Source organism: Vombatus ursinus, unplaced genomic scaffold (genome assembly GCF_900497805.2).
Source record: "Vombatus ursinus unplaced genomic scaffold, bare-nosed wombat genome assembly UNPS02005459.1, whole genome shotgun sequence".
Classification (NCBI taxonomy): Eukaryota; Metazoa; Chordata; class Mammalia; order Diprotodontia; family Vombatidae; genus Vombatus; species Vombatus ursinus.
Window position 1 is genome coordinate 11,095,571 of NW_020945237.1, and position 21,932 is coordinate 11,117,502.

General features: G+C 35.4%; 1 protein-coding gene across 1 annotated transcript in view; it reads left to right on the forward strand.

Moving 5' to 3' along the window:
* MALRD1 (MAM and LDL receptor class A domain containing 1) overlaps positions 1-21,932 on the forward strand; it is an 832,608-nt gene that overhangs the window by 687,228 nt on the left and 123,448 nt on the right. The window contains 1 exon segment of the mRNA XM_027847861.1: positions 10,286-10,549. Coding sequence (XP_027703662.1) covers positions 10,286-10,549 — 264 coding nt within the window.

Sequence of the window (21,932 nt, forward strand, 5' to 3'; positions counted from 1 at the left end):
CTCTCTCTCTCTCTCTCTCTCTCTCTCTCTCTCTCTCTCTCTCTCTCATTTGTTTCTTCTTTCTTGCAGTTTCTCCCATTGGTTCTAATCCTTCTTTACAACATGACTAATGTGAAAACAGGTTTAACATAAAAGTATATGTTAAGCCTATAGCAATTTACACATCATCTTAGGGCGGGGGGGAGGAAAGAGATGGGGAGAAAATTTGGAACTCAAAATCTTATGGAAGTGAATGTTGAAAACTAAAAATAAATGAATAAATTTGTTAATAAAAAATTTGTTTTTAAAAATATAGCACCACACACACACACAAAGATACATGTATTGCATTTTAATTCAATAATACTTCCATGATCTTCTCATTTATGTCAATAAAGCCCTAATGAGTGTTTTGTGTCTTTAAGCAAAATACTTTTCTCCCTCTCTATCCTTTGTTCTCTGAGACAGTTAATAAATTATCTGATTTTCTTTATGGTATATGTTCTATTCTAAACAGGTGGTACTTGTCTATCTCTAGGAATTAATAGTGATATAGAAATGTTTAATAGTCTAAACCTTGGGTCTCCTTTTGAATAATTTTGGAAATTTGCTTTTCTTCTTTAAATAGGGAAAACTGATGGAAAGATTTTGAATTCAACATATGGATGTATCCTTTCTCAGTTGATGAGATAAAAGTGATGTTCCCAAGGCAGATTACCAGAAAAGTATTGTGATTCTTGAGTGCAAGTTGTATCATGTCTTTGTTTTCTATAACTACAGGACCCCCTCCTCCCGGCCTTCTCTGTCAGCATCATTGTGTTTTAGCATCTCTATGTCAGCCTTAGCCATGATGCTGTGGAGAAAAAGAGGACCCATTCCAATGCAGACTCACTTCCTTTCCTATTTCTATTCAACCTGTCTCTGCATCACTATCCCTGCTTCTTTTTTTCCCTTCCATTTCCCAACTTTTTGCTTGCTATTGGCATGTATGCACTTTCCCTTGACAGCGTAGGACTCAAGATAATCTCTTTCCCAACTTCAAAATGGCTTTTTCTTTCTTTTCTTTTTCTTTCTTTATACCTCAAGAAATATAATGTGGTTCTAAATTTTAATAGCCTAAAACTGCACTAAGAATTTTGAAGTACTCTGTATCTTGATTCTCTCTCTCTCTCTTTCTCTCTGTCTCTGTCTCTGTCTCTGTCTCTGTCTCTCTCTCTCTCTCACTCCTTCTCTCCCTCCCACCTTCCTTTCTCTTTTTCTAACAACATGGCCCGGTGGAATAGTGGATAAGGCATTGGACTTACAGTCAGTAAGCCCTAGGTTAAAAACTTGCCTTGTTTCTCATGTCCTCTCCTTTCCTTTACAGAGTTTGGATCCTCTGAATAACTCCCTTACTTGCTATTTGACTAACTCACTTCAAATCACAGAATCTTTCATGAGATTCCTCCAAGACCTGTATCAAATAGGATGTGCATTTTCTTCTCCATTTATAATCCTAAGATTTTTGGGTGGAAAGTTATCTCAGTGATTGTTTTCATTTTCTTTCCCAGTCTCTGCTTTCTTCTCTTATTCCTTCTACAAGCAAAACAAGTCTTTCAATTTACTCACTCTTCATACTCTTGTACCTCTGGCCATTTCCACTTCATACCAATAATGCCACACTCTGTTCCTTCCATCTAACTCTTTCAAATCTTATCTTCCTAACCTAACTCCTCTATGTGTGGTCACTTCCTCTCTCTCTGGGATAGCTCACTAACTCCAACCTATCTTCACATTGGCAGGTTTGAGATTGCCAGAAGAGAACTACTACCATGCAACCATGGATCAAATTCTTTAAGGGTTAAACCTGTTGTTTGTATATGTTGGGTGTGGTACACTCCTTCTACTCACCAGTAGAGCATCTGTGATCCCACTGGTGTGCATCTTGTTTATATAAAATCACTCACTATGACATCATAACTCTTAAACACAAATAATTTATTTAACAATAATGTAAAAGCAAGAAAAATCATAAAATCACATTTAATCAGAATAAGGCAAATGCGGTAATAATCAATACAGTATACTGAGCACATTAACCTAAGTCACAGTGTCCCCTCATTGTAGTCCCTGGATGTGTGGAGAAGAGTGGGCATGCATTTATAGAAACCTATAGGAAGGAGGCTCATAAGTGAGGAAAATTCCATGTGCTTAGGGAAATACATAATTCTGAACTAGACCTTGAAGTCCTTGGGTCCTTCAGGAACGACTTATCCCACATAAAGTAGCTTTTCTGTTTTATACTCCCTTTCTGGTCTTCATATATTTCCTGGTGGGCAAATAAGCTTCTCTTCTCTACTGGCACTGATAAAATGGTAACAAACTCTTTTGGCTCATAATCACTCTTTAACAAGTCACTGAGAAAATGTTTTGCTACTGTACTGACATGCAGTATTCTTAAACCCAAGAACAGCTAAGCTCCTCAGATCATTTCTCTAGGTAATGCGGACAAGTCTAGCCACCTTTTCCCTCAGCAAGATCTTGCATCATCTAGTTAGTTCTTAGCATCTTACTATAGCAAGGTTGATGAAAAACATATTTTCCCTTTCTATTTTTCCCTATCAGACTACAGTGGGCTACAGAGAGCAATCACACAGTTTTAATAGATCTAACCTTTCTCAATATGAAGGTGGCTCTTGAGGGCAATAGGACAAACCACAGTAGAATTTTCCAGTGAACTTTTGGCCTTTTACCAGTCAATCTGCAAACACCCAGCACAGCAACTGAAGCCCTCCTATCAAGTGATAGGATATCCTGCCAGACTTTTCCCATTAAACTCCTAACCTCACTTAATTCTCCTGCTAGCTTCTTAACTCTGCACCATCACAGCTAGATTTTCTAATTTCCCTGTGCCTCAAATCAGAATTTTATGATGGTCAATGATGTGTCTTTCCCTTATAAAGTAAAATTCACAAAATCTTTCTTTTATTTATAAAGACAATAGTCCTTCTTTGATCTTCCTATCATCTCCAAACAATTATAAATTTTTTTATTTTGTCAATTTTAAATTCTCAAACTCTAAAAACAATCAAATGAAAATTAGCTGAGGGATCACAATACCTAGTGATTTATTGCCTTTCTCTAAATTGGCAGGTCCTCTCCTTGATCTGAGAGCCAGTCCTCTCTACAATCATCCTGACTTTTTATGTCTCTCCTCATATTTTAACAGAAAAAAATGTGTTTCTTCATCTTAGTTTTATTAATTTTATGCCAAATGTTCCTTTCCTGATTGTTTCAGCAACTAAATTCTTCATGTTGAAACGAGACAGTACTTTACATCCTCCAAGAGTTGCTTAGCATAAAAATTCTTTTTCCTAGCCCTTTCAATAATGAAAGTGCTCATATGTGAAAAAGACAGTCTTTTCACTTAGAAATTATACTCTAGTGACACTGAGCAAGAAGATGGCATTGTAACCTGTACGGTCACACAAATCATCTTCAAATAGTCTCCACTAAATTAGCTTATTTTAAGTCTTTGCTTTACAAATCCCCAAAATCTTATGAAGTGATGTAAACTTGTGACTAATCTTTCTAAATTGATGACTCGTTTTTTTAAGTAAAAGCTATGTTAGAAGTTCATGTTAAATGAAGGTACACACAATAGAAATCAGAACATAATTAGCCAGTGACTCAAAATCTGCTAGACCAAAAGAATCTTCTTTGTAACTAATTAAAAATTGATTCTCTGATGAATTTGGAGTATCAGTTGTGTATTTTAAAATATCTTTGTTTTATGTGTTTTTAGTGAATATACCTTTTAGAGATGGACATATTCATGTGCTCCCTTCTGTCTGAATTAAAAGGTTATCCTATTAGCATGTCACCATTTGTTTCACAAAGAACAATATTTGTTTTTGAATACTTTTATCTTAATATTTAGTTTCTAAACCTGAATCTTCTTGTTTATTTTTTCCATTTTGAAACAAGATCAGTTTTGTTTGTATTAAACATATTATTCATAAAGATAAATGCATTATTCACTGTGTCCTCAGGCATATTAGAGACTTTCTAAACTTACATGAAATTCATAAAAATGTTTCATTGGACTTCATTATAAGTTAACATTATAAAAAATCATTTTTTTATTTCTTTGGCAAAGGAATTCCAAATGCTATTCAAATATAGATGAACAAAGGTACACAACATCCTGTGAGAGAAGAAAGAAACACTTAAAGTTTGGGATACTGTGTCCATCTGCATGTACAATATAAAGTGGAGTTTTAGAGACTGTAGTAAAAGCTCTGCTGTTTGGCATATTGGGTAAATAGAAAATTCCAGTTAGTCAAGAGTTGTAATTAAATCTTATTCCATATTGTCTCAGGAGGCTTCCTATTTAAAGAAACAATTAATTTTCCTCCTAAGATCTATATGTAAATGATGGGGCAAAAAAAACCCAACTTTACCCAAATGAAACAACATTGTTTGCAAAATCCATATGGAAGAGATTTAATAATTTTTTTATCCCCACATCCATTGAGAAAAATGGAAACAACTTCCAGTAATCACCAAAGAGAGTTCTGGATTTGGATTCAGATGACCTGACTTCAAATCCAGGTTCTATCAGTTATTACTCATGTAGCCTTGGGCAAGCTACATGATCCCTATGGGGAGGGCTATTGTAATGCTTAGAGGAGATAACGGATGTAAAACACTTTGCAGTTCTTATTTTTTTTACATTTATTATAGTTAGAATCATCATCATTATTGTTGTTAGCTTACACTCACCAGATCTCCAGCCTGGCTCATTCCCTTAGCCTCCTGCTGCACTCCTGGTGAGCTTAAGGAATGTTTATAGGGAAATGTAGTAAGTAGTGTGCTGCTAAATGTTTAACCGCTTGGTTCTCTCTAAAAAAAAATGCAGGCACACACTTTTAAGTTTGATCTACATAATTAATATTTTCTCAAATCTAGAAAATTCACAGAACAATAAGTCATATTCTGATTTGCCTATTTCTGAGGTATTGATGTGCAGGTGCTCCCAATGAAAACTTAAAGATGGATTCTTCAAGTGGTTAGAACCCCAACACATTCCAGCCCATGGGCCCCAGTTTTTTCATATATAAAATGAGGTGGGAACTAGTTGACTTCTGAGGTCTTTTCTAGTTCTAAATCTGTGTTGGGTCTGAATGTTAACTCTTCCATTTGGTCAATTAATGTGAACCCTAATTTATTTATTCTAAGAAAGAGACAAATGAAATTAGGGTGCATGTGTCCTCAGTTTAATTTCTCTTAAGCATATGCATTGTATGGGAATCCAGTCCAAAACTGGGCCCTCCCAAAGGGAGCCAGCTCAGAACTGTCCAGTTTGGGATTTTGGGGTACAGTCTTATATGCCCTTCGAAGAGTAGGTGTTCCCAAGGGGCGCCACTCAACCATGATTAGTCAACACACTAGGAGGTGGGTCGTATCAAAATGAGGTCTTGAGTACTGGCTTTAGATCACTAGTCTACACAGGTCAATAATGCCTACCATCAAAGGAAATACCACCCCCAGTCTTGGGAGTCTGTCTCCACCCAAACCTGAGTAGAATAAAATCAATTCAGGCATGGGTTGGAATTTCACCAAGATAAAAAGATTTAATGCAATCTCATCATCAGAGATGTCTTTCTGAACAACTTCGGACAGAAGGCTGGCAGGGTGGAACTCTAAGTCTCCAAGACACAGATAACCAAGAGAAACCATTTTTTACATTGCCAAGTTGAAAAGTGAGAAGTAGTTTTGTCTTCTCTCTGTCATTCACAATTATGAGCCCATCTACCTTCATCAATGGTCTTTGCTCCCCCTTGATCCTCCTCTTTTCTCTTCTATAAATAAAAAGAAATCTTCTTGTATCAATAGCTTTAGCATTCGTAGTCAGCCTCACTGTTAGTCCTTGTGACACTATTCCTACAAAATAATTTACATGGGTTATCTCCTTTGATCCTCATAATCCTGTGAGCTAGTTTTATCATGCCCATTTTGGAGCCAAGGAAACTGAACCTCAAAGAGGTTAAGCTACTTGCCTAAGTCACATAACTGGTCAGTGTTGGGGCTGGCACATGAAGTCTGGTCTGTTGACCGCAAGTCCTATCATTCGTTCATACCATAAGTTCCTTGCTTTTATTGTGTCATAAATACCTTTGATTGTCTAGTGAGGTCTATGGATCTCTTCTTGGAATAATGGTTTTAAATGCTTATGATAAAATACATAGGATGACAAAGGAAAACAATTCTATTGAAATAGAGTCATCTCAGGTTTTTGTTTGTTTGTTTCTTTGTTTGTTTTTGTTCACAGATCCTAGGAAAAGTACTAGGCCTAGATTTGGGATTTGTCTTCAAGGATATGATAAAGTTTGGCTTTTAGAGCATCCTGGTTAGCAAAGCTAATCAATAAATTCAAGATTATAAAACCTTTTTTTTTTGCTTTATTTAATCAGTAGAGAAAATGGATCTAGAGTAAATATGAGGCTAAACATAAAATTATGGGCATTTACAAATATAAAAATTTAATAAAATTCCTGTTGTAACAGTATTGCTACCAACTCATGGAGTTAATTTCTATCAGAACTAAAAATGTTTTTGCATATAGAAATGTCTCAATAACTATTAGACACAGAATTGCCATTCTCACTGTACTTTGAAGAATGTGTGAGTGAAGCTATCACATCAAAGACATCTCCCTGTCTCCATACCAGCTCTGAACAAACATATAAATATAAGGGACCCATTTGGTGGTAAGGAGAGATTAAATGTTTGTGTAGGAAGGGTAGGATTTTTGTTCATTAAAGGCCTCTGAATATCTTTTCCCAAGAAATATGTCATGTATTTCACAGTATGTCTAATGGATTCTAGTTGTGGGGCCAAACTTATGTGAGAATACAGAAGGGATGAAATCTGTAAAGACAGATGAATAAAAGAAGAATAAGGTGGAAGAGGAGGAAAAGGAAAAAAGATTATAAGGAAAAGGAGGAGAAAACAGAAGATGAAGGTGAAGAAGCAGAAGCAGAAGAAGAAGGAGGAGGAGAGGAAGAGAAAGGAAATGGTTACAGAGCTACAACTCTCTCCCTATACTTTACCATATTCCACCTGGGTTTTCAGATAGTAAGGCATTCTCCTCAACTCCTGAAGATGCTGGACATCGGGGTATCATGTTGCATATACTTGGACTTCTCCATATGTTTGCTGATGACAAATTTTGGACTTCATAGGATCCTAGATCTAGGGCTATGAGGGACAACAGAGACAATCTACTTCATTCCCCTCATCGTATAGATGAGGAACCTGGAGCCCTACAGAGTTTAAACTTATCCATGATCATGTGGGGTATAAATATTAGTGATAGGGTTGATCCCAATTACCCAAACTCTGATGACAGAGACATGGACTTCACAGTGTACTACGGTATGAATGTCTGCCAAGGTGTGCTGTAACTTAAAAAAGAGAAGGTGGATAGTTAGACCACTTCACTTTTCATTAATCAGGTATTATTAAAGTATTATTATTCTTCTGGTTTCTGCATTTAAAATAAATATGGAAAAACTTTAAAAAAAAGGAAAACAAGGAAAAACAACAAAAAATGATTTGAGATGAAAAACAGGTCATGAGGAATGTGAAAGAAATTGGTATTTAGTCTATAAAAGAGAAGGCTTAATGACTTTCAGATATGTAAAGAGCCATAGAAGGAAGATATTTACCAGTGGTTCTTCATCTCAGTGAGTGACAAACAAGGAGAAATGGTCTTACATGGAAAGGAACTTGGTTCGATATAAGAAAGATCCCTACTCAAAAAGATGATTGGATTATTTAGAATATTAAATAAAGCCATAGCATTTCTCTTTCTGGAAGTCTTTAAATCTTAGTTCAACTTGGATGTTGATATGTTTGTGCACACTGCTCCCTAAGTGGCAGTACTTGATCTCATCCTGTCCAAAATTTGGTGATGTGACTTTATGGAAGTGATCCCTAAAAACAGAGGTTATTCCCTTTTCTGCAATCCCTTGGAGAGGAAAAATAGTTGTGGAACAGTATTAAAGTAACTGACCATCTGATTGTTATTTTTTTCTTTTACCAAATTTTAAAGAATAGTCTGAGAATTAGTTGAAGCAGAGAGAATTGATTCTCCTCTATTAACAAAAGTTTAATATTTTAAGCCCAGCAAAATGGAAGTACTGTATTAAAATGACTCAGATGTTTTATTTTCATTTTCAGCTGCATCTGGAAATGAAAATAAGTTATAGATACAGTCTATTCAGCTTTTTTAAACTTTGGTGTATTCAAGTGAGATGATATTTGTAAAGCTCTTAGCCTGGCCCATAGTAGGTACAATGTAAATGCTAACTGTTCTTATTATTTTATTAATTACAGATGGAAATTTCATTCATGAATTACCTTATCTAGGAGAACTTCAAAACACACTATATTAGAAACAGACACACATACACACACTGTATCTTCTTTCTAATACATGGAATTAACATGGTAGAATTGAATAGTTCGAATCAGTCAGTCAAAGGCCATTCATAAAAGAATCATTTGAAATAAACTGAAAGTGTAATTTATTTGCCAAGATTAAATTAATAATATATATGTATTCTACAATCCTACATTTGTATAAGTTTCCCATCGATAGTGATTAGCCCAGTAGTACCATGATGCTAAAGACACCAAGAAATTGACTTCAGTCACTAAGCATGCTAGTTAGTTTGACTGTGTTGTCTGGCCACGTGATATCCAAATCTAGCAAATGTGTGAAGTGACCTTATACATTTGCCTAATACCCTTGGAGTATTTTGTTCTCCTCTAGGGTATCATTTTAGGAAGAACATTGATGAGCTGAAGACCACCCAGAAGAAGACAACCAGCATAAGATTAGGTCATGTGAGAATTAATTGAAGGAACTGGTGATGTTTAACTTGGAGAAGAGAAGACCTTGGGGCAGGATGGTGGTTTTCTTCAAGTTCTTGAAGGGTTTTCATATGAAATTGGGATTCATTTTATTCCAGTTAGCTCCAAAGCACAGAACTGGGAGCAATAGATGACTATTGATAGGAAAAAATAGTCTTTATGAAAAGAAATCTTTTTAACAGTTAAAACTCTGCAAAAGTGTCATGCCTTAGGTGGCAGTAGATTTTCTTCCACTATAGATTTTCAAGCATAGGCTAGATCACCCCTTATTTATATTGTAGGGGAAATTCTTGTTCAGATACAGGTTGGATTAGATAGCCTTTGATGACTTTTCCAACTCTGAGATTCTGCAATTCTTTTCTGATTTTATCATAAGACAAGATAGTCTGAATGCATTAGTGAAAATCTATATAACCACTGCTGAGACTAGCAAGAACTCAGAACACTGTTATAGATATCGGTGTATATGTAGACATAGAAATAAATATTAATGATAAAAGTATAAATATATGTGTATATATACATTGTGCAGATGTAGATTATATATATACATATATATATATAATATCATATAGATATAGAGGTAGGTGTAGAGATTAGTTGTGGTTTAGTCATTTCAGTCATGTCCAGTTCTTTATGATCCAATTGGGAGTTTTCTTGGCAAAGATACTAGAGTGGATTGCCCTTTTCTTCTCTAGCTCATTTTTTATAGATAAGGAAACTGAGGCAAATGGAATTAAGTGACTTGGCCAAGATTCCACAGATAGTAAGTGTCTGAGGCCAGATTTGAATATTTTCATACATGTAGGTCCTTTTCCTTTTTTATCTCTTTGGGATAAAGACCTATTAGTGGTATTGTTGGGTCAAAGAGTATGCATGGTTTTATAGCCCTTTGGAAATAATTCCAAATTACTCTCTAGAATGGTTGAATCAGTTCACAACTCCACCAACAGCACATTAGTGTCTCAATTTTCCTTTTCTGTCATATTAGCCAATCTGATAGGTGTGAGGTGGTACCTCAGAGTTGTTTTAATTTGCATTTTTCTAATCAAAATTAATTTAAAACATTTTTTCATATGAGTATAGATAGCTTTGATTTCTTTGGCTAAAATCTTCCTGTTCATATCTTTTGATCACTTTGTTACTTATAGTCTTAAAGAGTTACCTGTTACCTGGAGTGCTAGGAGGTTAAATGACTTACTTGGGACCATACAGTCAGTATGCATTGGAAGCTGGATTTGAACCCAGGACTTCTTAATGATTGTCTCTATGTTTCTATACATTGCTGTAGGAACAAAAATATGCTGTAGTGATTTAATAATGGATATTATAATAGTTGACACATCTTTCTTTAATATGATTTTGTTTTGTTCCTTTGTCCTAGGCCCTGTCACAATACTGCCAACACGCTGTGAGGCTGATCAGTTCCCCTGTATTTACACACCGCAGTGTGTGCTGCTGTCTGGAAAATGTAATGGGCAGGAAGATTGCGTGGATGGAACTGATGAGTTGGATTGTCCTACCAGGTTTCCTCCTCAGACCTGTGGGAAAATGGAGTTTCAGTGTTCAGCAAATGAATGCATTCCATCTCTCTTGCTATGTGATGGAGTACCAGACTGTCAGTTTAATGAAGATGAATCTGCCTGCTGTAAGTCACTTTGCTCCACTATGACAAAATGATAAAGAAGCACTGACAGATGCAATAAAACTCCAGTAGTCTTAACATGAGTGTACTATCAATTGTGTATACATAGATGTGTGTGTTATACACACACATATATACACACATATATTGTGTATATAAAATTGTGTGTATGTATGTGTATATATATTGATATGTGTGTACACATAACACACATATATGCATATAGGAGTACATCTATCTATCTCTCCCCAAGGAAATGACGTACAGCACTTACCTAACAACTCTGAAGAACTTCTATCCTCTAGTGTTAGGAAAACCTATTGTGCTCTTAAAATTTATATTGGGAAAATACATTACTGGGGTAAATTTTGTTCACTTTTAAGATTGTGGACAGATATGACGGGTTCCAGATTGTCCAGTTAGGAGAATAGGTTAAAGAAATGATTCCTTCATGCTTTGTGCCTCCATGTTACATGGTCAAAACAGTGGGCCATAAATGATAATTACCTGTTTGGGAATAAAGGCAGAGTAATAAATGTGTGGAGAAAGTTGTAAGACCTGGACCTTTGACATAAAAAGGATCAAGACAAAACTAGTCGAGTGCTACATTGAAGGGGAAACTATCATGAGAAATCATATTTTCATAGGAATCTAATAATGTTATATGTGTGCATATTAGACATGGAGGTAAGTGGATGGAAAATGGGAAAGGTCACAGTAATAACCCTTAAATTGATCTAGAAAGGATGGAGACTTTTGAAGCACTAGACCTGCAATTGAGAATTGAATCCAGTCTTAGACACTTAATAACTGTGTGATCCAGGGCATGTCACTTAACCTCCATCTGCCTCAGTTTCTTCAACTGCAAAATGTGTATTAAAAATAGCACCTATCTCCTAGGATTGTTGTGAGAATCAAATGAAAAAAAATCTGTGAAGTGTATAGTACAGTTCCTGGCACATTGTTGGCACTTAACAAATGCTTGTTTCCTTCCTTTCTTTGTTCTCTGTCAAAAGATGCTTCAGTAATAGAATATAGAGTATTAACAAAGTATTTGTGAGAAAGACTGACCTGGTAATGTAAACATGACATGTTTTTAGTAGCAATGAGAAAAAAGGGCAAAGCTATTAAAATAAGAAGAATTTCAGTGAAGCCACTGAGGCGAATATCTTGGAGATTTTGATGGTTCAGTTCCAGACCACCACAATAAAGTGAGTAAAATGAAACATAGTGTGAACGTAATTCTTAAAATACGACAACAATGAAGTTTGTTGTGTTGATTGACTCTTCCTTTCATTTGAACATTTAAAGGACATTGTAGGGTTATTAATTGGCCTAATTCCAATATTGTTGTGTCTTGGAATGGGGAGGCCCAAGGAGAAGGAGAGGCATGGGGAACGGCAGATTGGTGGAGCAGTCAGAACACACACATTTATAGATTAAGGTCTCATCCTACATGGATGCAGTTTGTGATTCCCCAAAACAATTACATCTAAGATCACTGACCACAGATCACTGTAACATATAGAATGATACATGAAAAAGTTTGAAATATCGTGAAAATTACCAAAGTGTGACACAGTGACATGATGTGAGCACATGCTGTTGGAAAAAATGGCACCAATAGACTTGATCACTGCAGGGTTGCCACCAGTTTGTTAAAAAAAAAAAAGCCCGCAAAGCACAATCAAATGAAATACAATAAAACAAGGTATGCCTGTGTAGGATTGTTTGATCACTTAATCTGTAAACATTCATTAGGCATCTGCTATATGGCAGCAGTGTCTTTAGCACTTTTGAGAGACCCAGTACATGGAAACTTCAGGACAAGGATCATGGAATAGAGATAGAGATACTAGAAGAGGAGTAAATTTTAGCTGAGTAGAAATAGAAGGCTTCAAATTTCAGAAAATAGAGTCCCTAGTTTTCCTTGAGGTCCTTGTCTTTAGTAATGGTATCCAGTACACAACATTGATTTAAGAGGACTCCATCTCCTTATCTGCGTCCTAATATTTTTTCCCCATGTACATTTAGTTTTGTCAAATTTGTTTTTATAAACTGTTGTAAAATTTTACAAAACTTTGTGGTTTTATAAAAATTTTATAATACGTTTAGTTTTGTAAAATCCTATGGTATCTTCTGATTCCAAGTTGAAAATGGCCCTGATGTTGGAATTTTAAAACATTTATGGCAAGAAGATTTTACATTTAGAAAATCTGATTTATTGATCCCCCCATTTCCCCGTAACAATTTGCTCTGGTACTAATTCCAATACAAACTAAGTCTATCACTTTGGAAAAGTCTTTTTACTGTCCCAAGACTCAGTTTGTTCAACTAATAAATAAATGAAATGAAAGGCAACAGCGTGGTAGAAGGAAAGAATGGAATATCTGCGAGCCACTAAGTTACTCTGATCCAACCAGTACTTGAATTTGGCTTAGCTAGTGATAGACACCATTGATTCCACATTCCAAAAGGAACAGCATATTGTGGACAAAACAGAAGGCTCTTTATAGAGCACAGGAAACGTACTGTTGCCTTGCAACAAGATGGATACCATAACACATTCTTTAGAAACTAACTAGTTTCTGGATAAGCTGGAGATAGAACAAACAATTGTTAAACATAGTTGTTATGAAGAGGTAGGAGGTATTCTGGTAACAATAAATAATCTCATGCTACATTGTCTACAGGGAGAGCTACATAGGAGATAGAGATATCTTGGCACAAAATGATATAGAATGATAGAGTAAAAAACCATCACCATCATCACCATCATCAGATGGTGAACAGAATACTTGTCTTTCTACATGTAGAAATAGTCAGCAGTTCTTCTTGATCAGGGTAGGGGTCTTGAGGCCAGAGAGTGACTCAAGGTTACATGACAGTTATAGAAATACATTCCTAGTATCAGCATCAGCAAGAGTTGGCATTTTAAAGGTCTTTTATTCTACACAAAATAAATTTTCAGCTTTTAGACTTTATAGAATGAGCCTACATTCTTTTAAAATGAATTCATATTATACGGTTATTTTTTCTGCAATAAAATCTTTATAGTTGAAAAAGACTTCCTCCAAACTCAGAACTACTCTAAGCCCCAAACACAAATAACAGTTCCCATTTGACCACAAATAGCATTTCTAGAATGTTAAAACAATAAGGAATTTTTAAAATTACCATAATCTAATACAACCTCCTTGTTTTGCAGATAAAAGAATGTCACCCCAAGAGATAAAGTGACTTGTGTCTAGGCCTATTGATTCTAAGTCAGTTATTCATTTCATTACTGTCCTTTTCTTTTCCTAAGGGGCATAGCTTCATACATTTGAATGGATGTGGTTTTAGGGGTTCTCTAATGCAACCCCCTTTCTTTTTATAGATGGAAGAACTGATTCCCAGAGAATGAATGAATCAGCATGTATTAAGTGCTTACTGTATGCCAAGACTTTTGTTAAATGCTAGAGATATGTAAGTGCAAAAGCCCTGCTCTCCTCTAACGAAAGAGATGATACCTATAGGGTAGAAATTGAATGAGAACCCAGGTCCTCTGATTCCAAACTGAAAGTGGCCCTGATGTTGGAGTTTTAAAACATTCATGGCAAAAAGATTTTACATTTAGAAAATCTGATTTATTGATCCCCCCACCCCCCCCATAATAATTTGCTCTGGTACTAATTTCAATACAAACTAAGTCTATCACTTTGAAAAAGTCTTTTTACTGTTCCAGGACTCAGTTTGTTCAACTATCATTTGAGAGGGTTAAAATAAATCACCTCTAAGGTTCCTTCCAGCTCTAATATTTTGTGATCTATGATCTATGAATGCTATCTAGGACTGTGGGGAATCATTTTTATCTGACAGTGTTTTTATATTGGGTATATACACATCTGACAATGAATAAAAACAGAAGAAAAGAAGAGAGATAGTATATCACCTTCACACTGTCATTTTGTTCCTTGGTATTTATTGGTATTTCATAAAGGTGAATATATTTGTAGTGGTTGATATTATATATATAATATTTATATATATATATATATACATGCACACACATATATGTGGATAATAGCTTAATATATAATTATTTAGATTCAAAGTCCTTATAGCTATATAGCATGTCTTGAAATGATATTTTCATTACTTTACCAAAGGTTCTTTAGTGTGCACATTATTTTAGTGGTACTTCTACGATAATAGGGAAGGCAACACAGATGAATTGATGGGATTAGAAGAGAGTAATACTTTGCTTAGAGGTGGTATTTATATTTCCAAATGATCTGGGACAGTGATATTTTTATTAGTTAAAATATTTCATAGGGTATAAAGTTGGAAAAAATCTTAGAGATCAGCTGGTCAAATTGTCTTATTTTACATGAAGAAACTAAGGGCGAGAGAGTCAGGTGACTTACTTAGTATCTTGCCAATCAATAGACAATGCTTAATGAAAATTGAATTTACCATGGTCACTCAGGGAATAAATACAGGACTAGCTCATTGTGAACGAAGTATTTGTGCAACAGTGGTATCATCATATAGAAAATCCAATGCATGACATGCCTGAAGGAAATCTTATATCACCGTCAAATAAGCATCTCTCCATTTCCTCCATGTGGATTAAGATGAAATCCATCATTGGCTTTTATTTCAAAAGTTTGAGATACTCTAAGAAGCCTCATGGGGTACTAGATAGTGGATGAGCCACAGTCTTCATAAGTATCCTCTTGTCAGATTTAGAGAACAAAAGACATTTCTGAGTTTGAATCCTTAGGTTGTGAGGAACCTTAGAACTCAGGGAATAAGAGAGAAAGGACTAAGGTAGAGTCTTCAGAATGGTGACATGGAAAAGTTGGAATGCTCTATGTGACTTTGCAGTGGATAGAGGGCTAGGCCTGCAGTCTGGAAGACTTGAGTTCAAATTTAACCTCAGTCACTTACTAACTGTGTGACCCTGAGTGTCACTTCACTTCTGTCTCAGTTTCCTCAAGTGTAAAGTGGAGATAACAATAGCCCTTACTTCCTAGGATTGCTGGGAGGATCAGATGAGATAACATTTATAATATGCTTAGCCCTATGCCTGGCACAATAGTAGGTAGTTATTAAGTGCTTGTTTCAATCCTTATTTCCTCCCTTACTTTTCTTCCCTGAATGTATTTCAATAGTACTCTACTTGGGGAACTCCCATAAGGGAATTTTTTTAATTGCCTCACATGCATATTCCTATATGTATCAAGTCAGCAAGTGTTTATTTAGCACTTAGTTTATTTTGTCTGTGCTCTGCTCTTGCCATACAAAGTCTTTAATGGGCCTCCATTCTAAGAAGGGAGACAACATATAAATACTTGGTACATACAGGGCTATTATATATACTGAGTATGTCAAAGGCAATCTCAGAAGGGAAGGCACCAATAACTGGGGAAACCAGGAAAGGTGTCCTGGAAAGGTGCGATTTGAAATGAATCTTGAAGGAAGCCAGGAAAACCAATGGATGGAGTTGAAGGGACAGAGCACTCCAGGAATAGGGGACAATCAGTGAAAAGGCACAGTAATGGGAGATCAAATGTGAGGGAAGTAGACCAGTTTAGCCAGATTGGGCTGGGACTTTATATAGAAGAGTGATGTATGAGAAGACCAAAAAGGCAGGAAGGTGTCATGTTATAAAGTATTTTAAATGCCAAATAAAGGAGTATATATTTGATCCTGGAGGCAACAGGGAGCCCCTGGAGCTTACTGATGAGGGGGCTGATGTGGTCACACCAGTGCAATAGGGGGAAAAATCATTTTGGCAGTCAAACTGAGGATTGATTGGAACTTGGAGAGGCCTGAAGTAAGGAAAGTAGTGATTGTTAGTTCATTGAAACAGGCTATAAGTGATGAGGGTCTGCCTAGAGAGAGTCCTTTTTCTGGAAAAGAAGGGAACATATTTTTGATTTTGTATTTCTAGCACCTATTGCATATAACATGTTCTCAGTAATGTGTTTTACATTCAAATGAATTCCCGATTATAATAGAGCCTTCTTTTTAATTTGTAGCTAATGGGAGATTGAAAAAAATCTAAGTTTTAAAAAAAATTGTTTATATAAAAAATAAGTTAATGAGTAAGTCTTGAAAGTCTTTAATCCAAGTAGGAAAACTACAATTATAATTTGATCATTTATCCCCGATTGCCTTGCAAAACAAAAATAATTATAGTTTGAGCTATCCTGAGGTCTATTTTTTTTTTACTAATTTCCTTGTATTTGGCTAAGTTCTCAATAAAGGATTTGTTATTAGATGTGGTACTAGAAATAGGCAAGGCAGGCAGATTGTAATAAACAGGTTTTATAATAAGGAACAATGAACAAGGTTTTATTGGAAAACATTCTCCTCTCCATGACACAGTTACTTATTTTGCGAGAAGTCAAATTGCATATATTGTAATGAAAATTTTTTTAGGCAGTAATACACCAAGTAACAATTTCCAGACTTTGCATAAGATGTATCTGTACTCTGCCCTAGCTCTCATTGTTGCCATACATGGGCAATCAAAGGTGTAGGTGAAACTCAAGGGTTGAAGAGGAATATTTGTATTTTTGTTTCAGTCATCCAGGAAACATTAGCCAGTTATCATTCTGTATCTTAAATCTGAGTTCTAAGGCGACAAAAGGGTATGTTTTGATATTTCCTCATTAGCTATCGTAGCTCCGAGCTCCTATCCCAGTTTATTAAATATTATTTATTAAATAAAATGGAAAAAACCTCTTTTCTCAAAGCTTTCACTCATATTTCTTGACGTTGAGTGCACTCTGTAATCTTCTAGGCTTAAATAAGCATCAAAGATGACTAGATATACAATTTATTATGTAACAACAACAACAAAAAGACAAATCATTATTCATAATGTATCATTTGTGAGAAAGGTCACAGTCAAACTCACCTTTAACTATCACTCCAATTCCTTACTTCTCTATTCTGGAAACAGAGTCCCATCAATCGTCTTTCTCAAGATACCAATTAACGTTTCTTCTCAGTAATTCTCATTTCATTTACAAGACAATAATTAAGATGGTTCTCTCAGAAAGTAAGTTATCTAGTTTTGGTAGGTTTCTTTTCTGTTTTCTTGGTTCCTCTCAAGAAGTCAATGTTAACAGGCTCTCTAGAATGGTTGTTAAAAAAAAAACTTTTAGTCCCTTTACAGACTCCAAAAAGGATTAAAAATAATCTGTTACACATAAAGATTTCCATCTGGAATTGTTGAATTTTTTCTTTCCCTTACATATTTGCTCTTTAATTATAAACCTACTACAATGATAAATACAAAATTTCTGCCAGTGTTGTTGTTGATAGATGACATCACATGACCTGTTTTATAGAAATTAATTATGTAAAATAATTTCATTTTTATTTTCTTATAAATGATATTTAATGAGTAGTTGCATTATTGGTTTTCTAAATGCAATAATTATTTAAAAATACTTTAAAATGACAACAGATATATTTAATAATTATTATAAGTAGATGAACATAAAAACATATGGGTATATTTTGATCTTATGAGTGAATCCTACATAGGAATAAGAACATCATAATTTTTAAAAAAGAAATAGAGAGACATAAAGTGATAATTAACAGGATAAGACCAAGAGAAATTTCTCAGTCAGTATATCTTTTAATTATTAGACAAAGTTGACTACTCTAAAATTCCTGAAACAGTGACTTTAGAGGATGGTACCTGGAAATTGATCTCTAAACTATCCTTTGAGGAAGAGGAATAATTTTCAAAAGGGAAGATTTTGTGCATTAAGATACATCAGTTAAAAAAACTCAGAGATATGCTCAAATCAGTGAAAAAAAGCTTCACATATAGATAATTTGGATCATATATTTTTATATCACAAAAGCATAATAGGTAAGGAATTTCTCAGGTCAGAATATCAGCTCTCCTGTTAAAGAATCAGGAGATTTGGATTAGGCCCAATACCAAATTGTCATGATGCTGATAGGAATCTGAGTGGGACAGAATGTGCAATTTAGTGCAAAGTCACCAGGCATCAACCAGTTGTGTTGTTTTTAAATAAGTCTAATTAATGCCTTTGGTATTATAGCACAATCATTTCCTGAATGTTACAAAACCTTCCTCCTCTGCCTTCTCCTTCCAGTGGCAATTGATCTGAGAAGGAAATGGGAAGGTGTAAAGTGGAGGTGAGAAGGGGAATTGCATTCTAAGTGTGAGCGACAGTCAGAGCAATGACATGGGAGATAGAACGCTACATATGGGAGATCCGGTAGGTCATTTTGCCTAGAAGGGGGAATGTATGAAGGAGAGTAGCGCATGCCAAGCCTGGACAGGTAGTATGAAGTCAGATTATGAAGGTCTTAAAAATCAAACATAAGAGTTTGTATTTTATCCCAGAGCAAGAGAGAGCCCCTGGAAAATCTCAAGCAGAAGTCCACTATGCTCAAGTCCATATCTTAGCGATATTTATTTGGAGATTGTTTTCCAGAGGGAAGGGGATAAATAAAAGTCTTCTTGGGTTTTGCTGAATTCTCAGCCATGATTTCTTATTCCACAATAATGTTCCATTGCATTCATATACAACAGTTTATTCATCCATTCCCTGTTCAATTGGTACCAATTTTTCCCCCAGCCCTTTACTGCTGAGATCAATTTGGGATCTATGGGGAAATTCTATCTTTGCCCTGGGATACATGCCCAGAAATGAGTAAAAAAATATGAATAGTAAATTTTCTCAAATAACTCCAAATTATATCAACCTGGTTTTGAATACTAACATTGATAGAGAATTCATAAGTATATGTTATTCACTATGTGTGTATGTATGTATACATATCTAAATTTGTTGATACACACTACATATGTATACATATATGTTTATGTGTATATATATATGTATATATATATCAACAAATTTATAATCACAGGTTTGCTGTGCCATCTACCTGGTTCTCTGTTTGCTATCATTCCTAATCCCCTCCCACTCCACCCTCCCATTCATGATTTGGGGTATATGTAGAGAACATTCATTTTAATATTAGCCTTAAGGGGAAAATATTGAAAAGGGAAATATGCAGAAGAATCACTGGATAATGTATCTCAATGCCAAATTTAAGTGTCTTTGGATTTTGTTGCTTTATATATTTATGAGGCAGGGTCATTCACTGTGTTTAATCAAGAATTGGCTAAGTTCATGGCCTTTTTAAATTTATTTTTCTTCGGTGATCTGAAGTATAACTAGTATGAACACTTGTATTGAACTAAGGTCAAGGAAAAAGAGAACAACAGTGGTGAACGGCAGCAAGACAAATGAACAGAATCAATTGTAAACCAAACAGTATTACACACTTTTATTTCAGTATGCCTTCCTGAGTCTTTATAAGGGTTTGGTGATTGTTATATTCTGACCTTAATTAGTTTTAAACTTAATTAGTTTTTCTTTTGTCAATTTATAGATTAAAACTATTCAGTCCTCTGTAACTAGAGTACTGTCTCAGTTGAATGAGATATCTTGTATCTCATCTATCTTACCCTTTCTCTACAACCTGAGTCCAGTATACCTTTTCATCTTATCTTCTATCACTCTCTTCATTAGCATAAAGCTAGGGTTATTAGAGTAAAAGGATGCTAGTGTGTGAGCTACAGTTGAAAATCAGAATTTTCTTCTTGCTCCTGAACCTTTAACTGAGGCAGGGCAACTGGACTTTGCTAAGGACATTGCAATTTAAAGGGTACTGATGGCTTCTACATTCTTCTAGCATCAAAGAAACAATTGAATCAAACAACTAGTTATCAAGAATAATTGGTTAAATCAGAACACAATGACCCTGACACCTCCCCTCCCCTCCCCCCACACACTCAACCTCCAGGGAGAATATGCTCCAAATAAGCTCCATTCTAGCAGTGGCCTTATTGTGTGCCAGTCTCCCACTTAACTGAATTTGTCTTAAAAGGTTCATTTGAGTAATTATTTTGTACTGCTTGGCCTAGGTACATTTTTTGAGGCTTACAAATGCTGCAGTTGCTGTTTCTGGAGCAAGAGTGTTATTAATAAATAGAGTTAGTGTTGAAAGAAGGCAGCGCTGATATTCACCAAATGTAGGTGATCTATAAACCAGTTAATCAGTGGAGGTGACATACTATGCAATATACTACATAGAATGTTTTCGGGAAAAAGAGATAGACAAAAGTAAACGAATTAGTGTGGCCACATGACCACGACGATCTAGGGCTTTCGGATGTTTTCCCCTTTCAGTACTATCTACATGTGCGGCTATTGACCTAGTGGAGAGATCGTCAGAAGCTTGTATGGTGTGTATTTGGTCCTGAGGAGCGTCAGAGTCTGAGGTCTAGTCCTTTGTTGCTCCAGAGCTAAGACATGGAATATTCCAAAACAAACAAACAAACAAACAAAAAACAAAAATAAAAACAGATGGTGCAAGGATGACACGTGTCAATGGTTCAGCCTGACATTGGAATTTTTGAAATTTAATTGCTCATGTTATTTCTTTATCAATAGATAACAGGCCCTGCTAATGAGTACAGGAACTTCTACAAAAATGGTCTGCCTGAGCCGAAAGAATTTCCCTACTGTTCTCTCAGTGCACTTTATGATTTCTTTCCTTTATCCATTTGTTATGCCATCAGACCACCCTGATGTGCTACTTCCCCTCCTCTCTAATTTTACCATTCCTTCAAGATTCAGACCAAATCCCATCCTTTTCTAAAGAAATATATTCTGATCACACAAGCCTCTTCTCAATAGCTATTGGCTTGGTATCTCCACCCTTTCATATACTTCCAGATGGCATCTCTTCTACATCACTTGGTTTGAAATATTATTTAAATCTTGTATTATTGCTTTGTTTTTCATTGTTGATCAATCTCTCTCCCTCTCTCTCTCTTTCCCTCCCTTCCTCCCTCCCAACTAGAAGGACTAGATAAAATTAATGACTAGTGGGATGGGCTAAACTTGTAGTGAAAAGAGCATAATTCAGAATCAGACAATCTAGGTTCCAATATTAGTACCTGTGTGGCCTTGGATGAGTCACTTATTCCCTGAAGATCTTACTTTTCTCATTTGTAAAAGGATGTTGGATAGAGAATGTCCAAGTGGCTATCTAGATTTAAACAGCCAAAGAGGGCAGATGACATTTCAAGGTGGGATGACATGGGAAAATACATGGAGGTAGAAAGGCACAAAGTATATTAACAGGACTGTAAGTAAATTAGTTGGGAATCATTTTATATATCAATGAGCTTATAAACTAAATTGCAAAGCTAAGTGATTGTCAACTTTCTTTGTATTTCTTCCATCAGTTAGTATGTGGTATGCATTCAATATATGCTTATTAATTTTACTCAATATAGAATAAATTTAGGTGAGAAGTACTG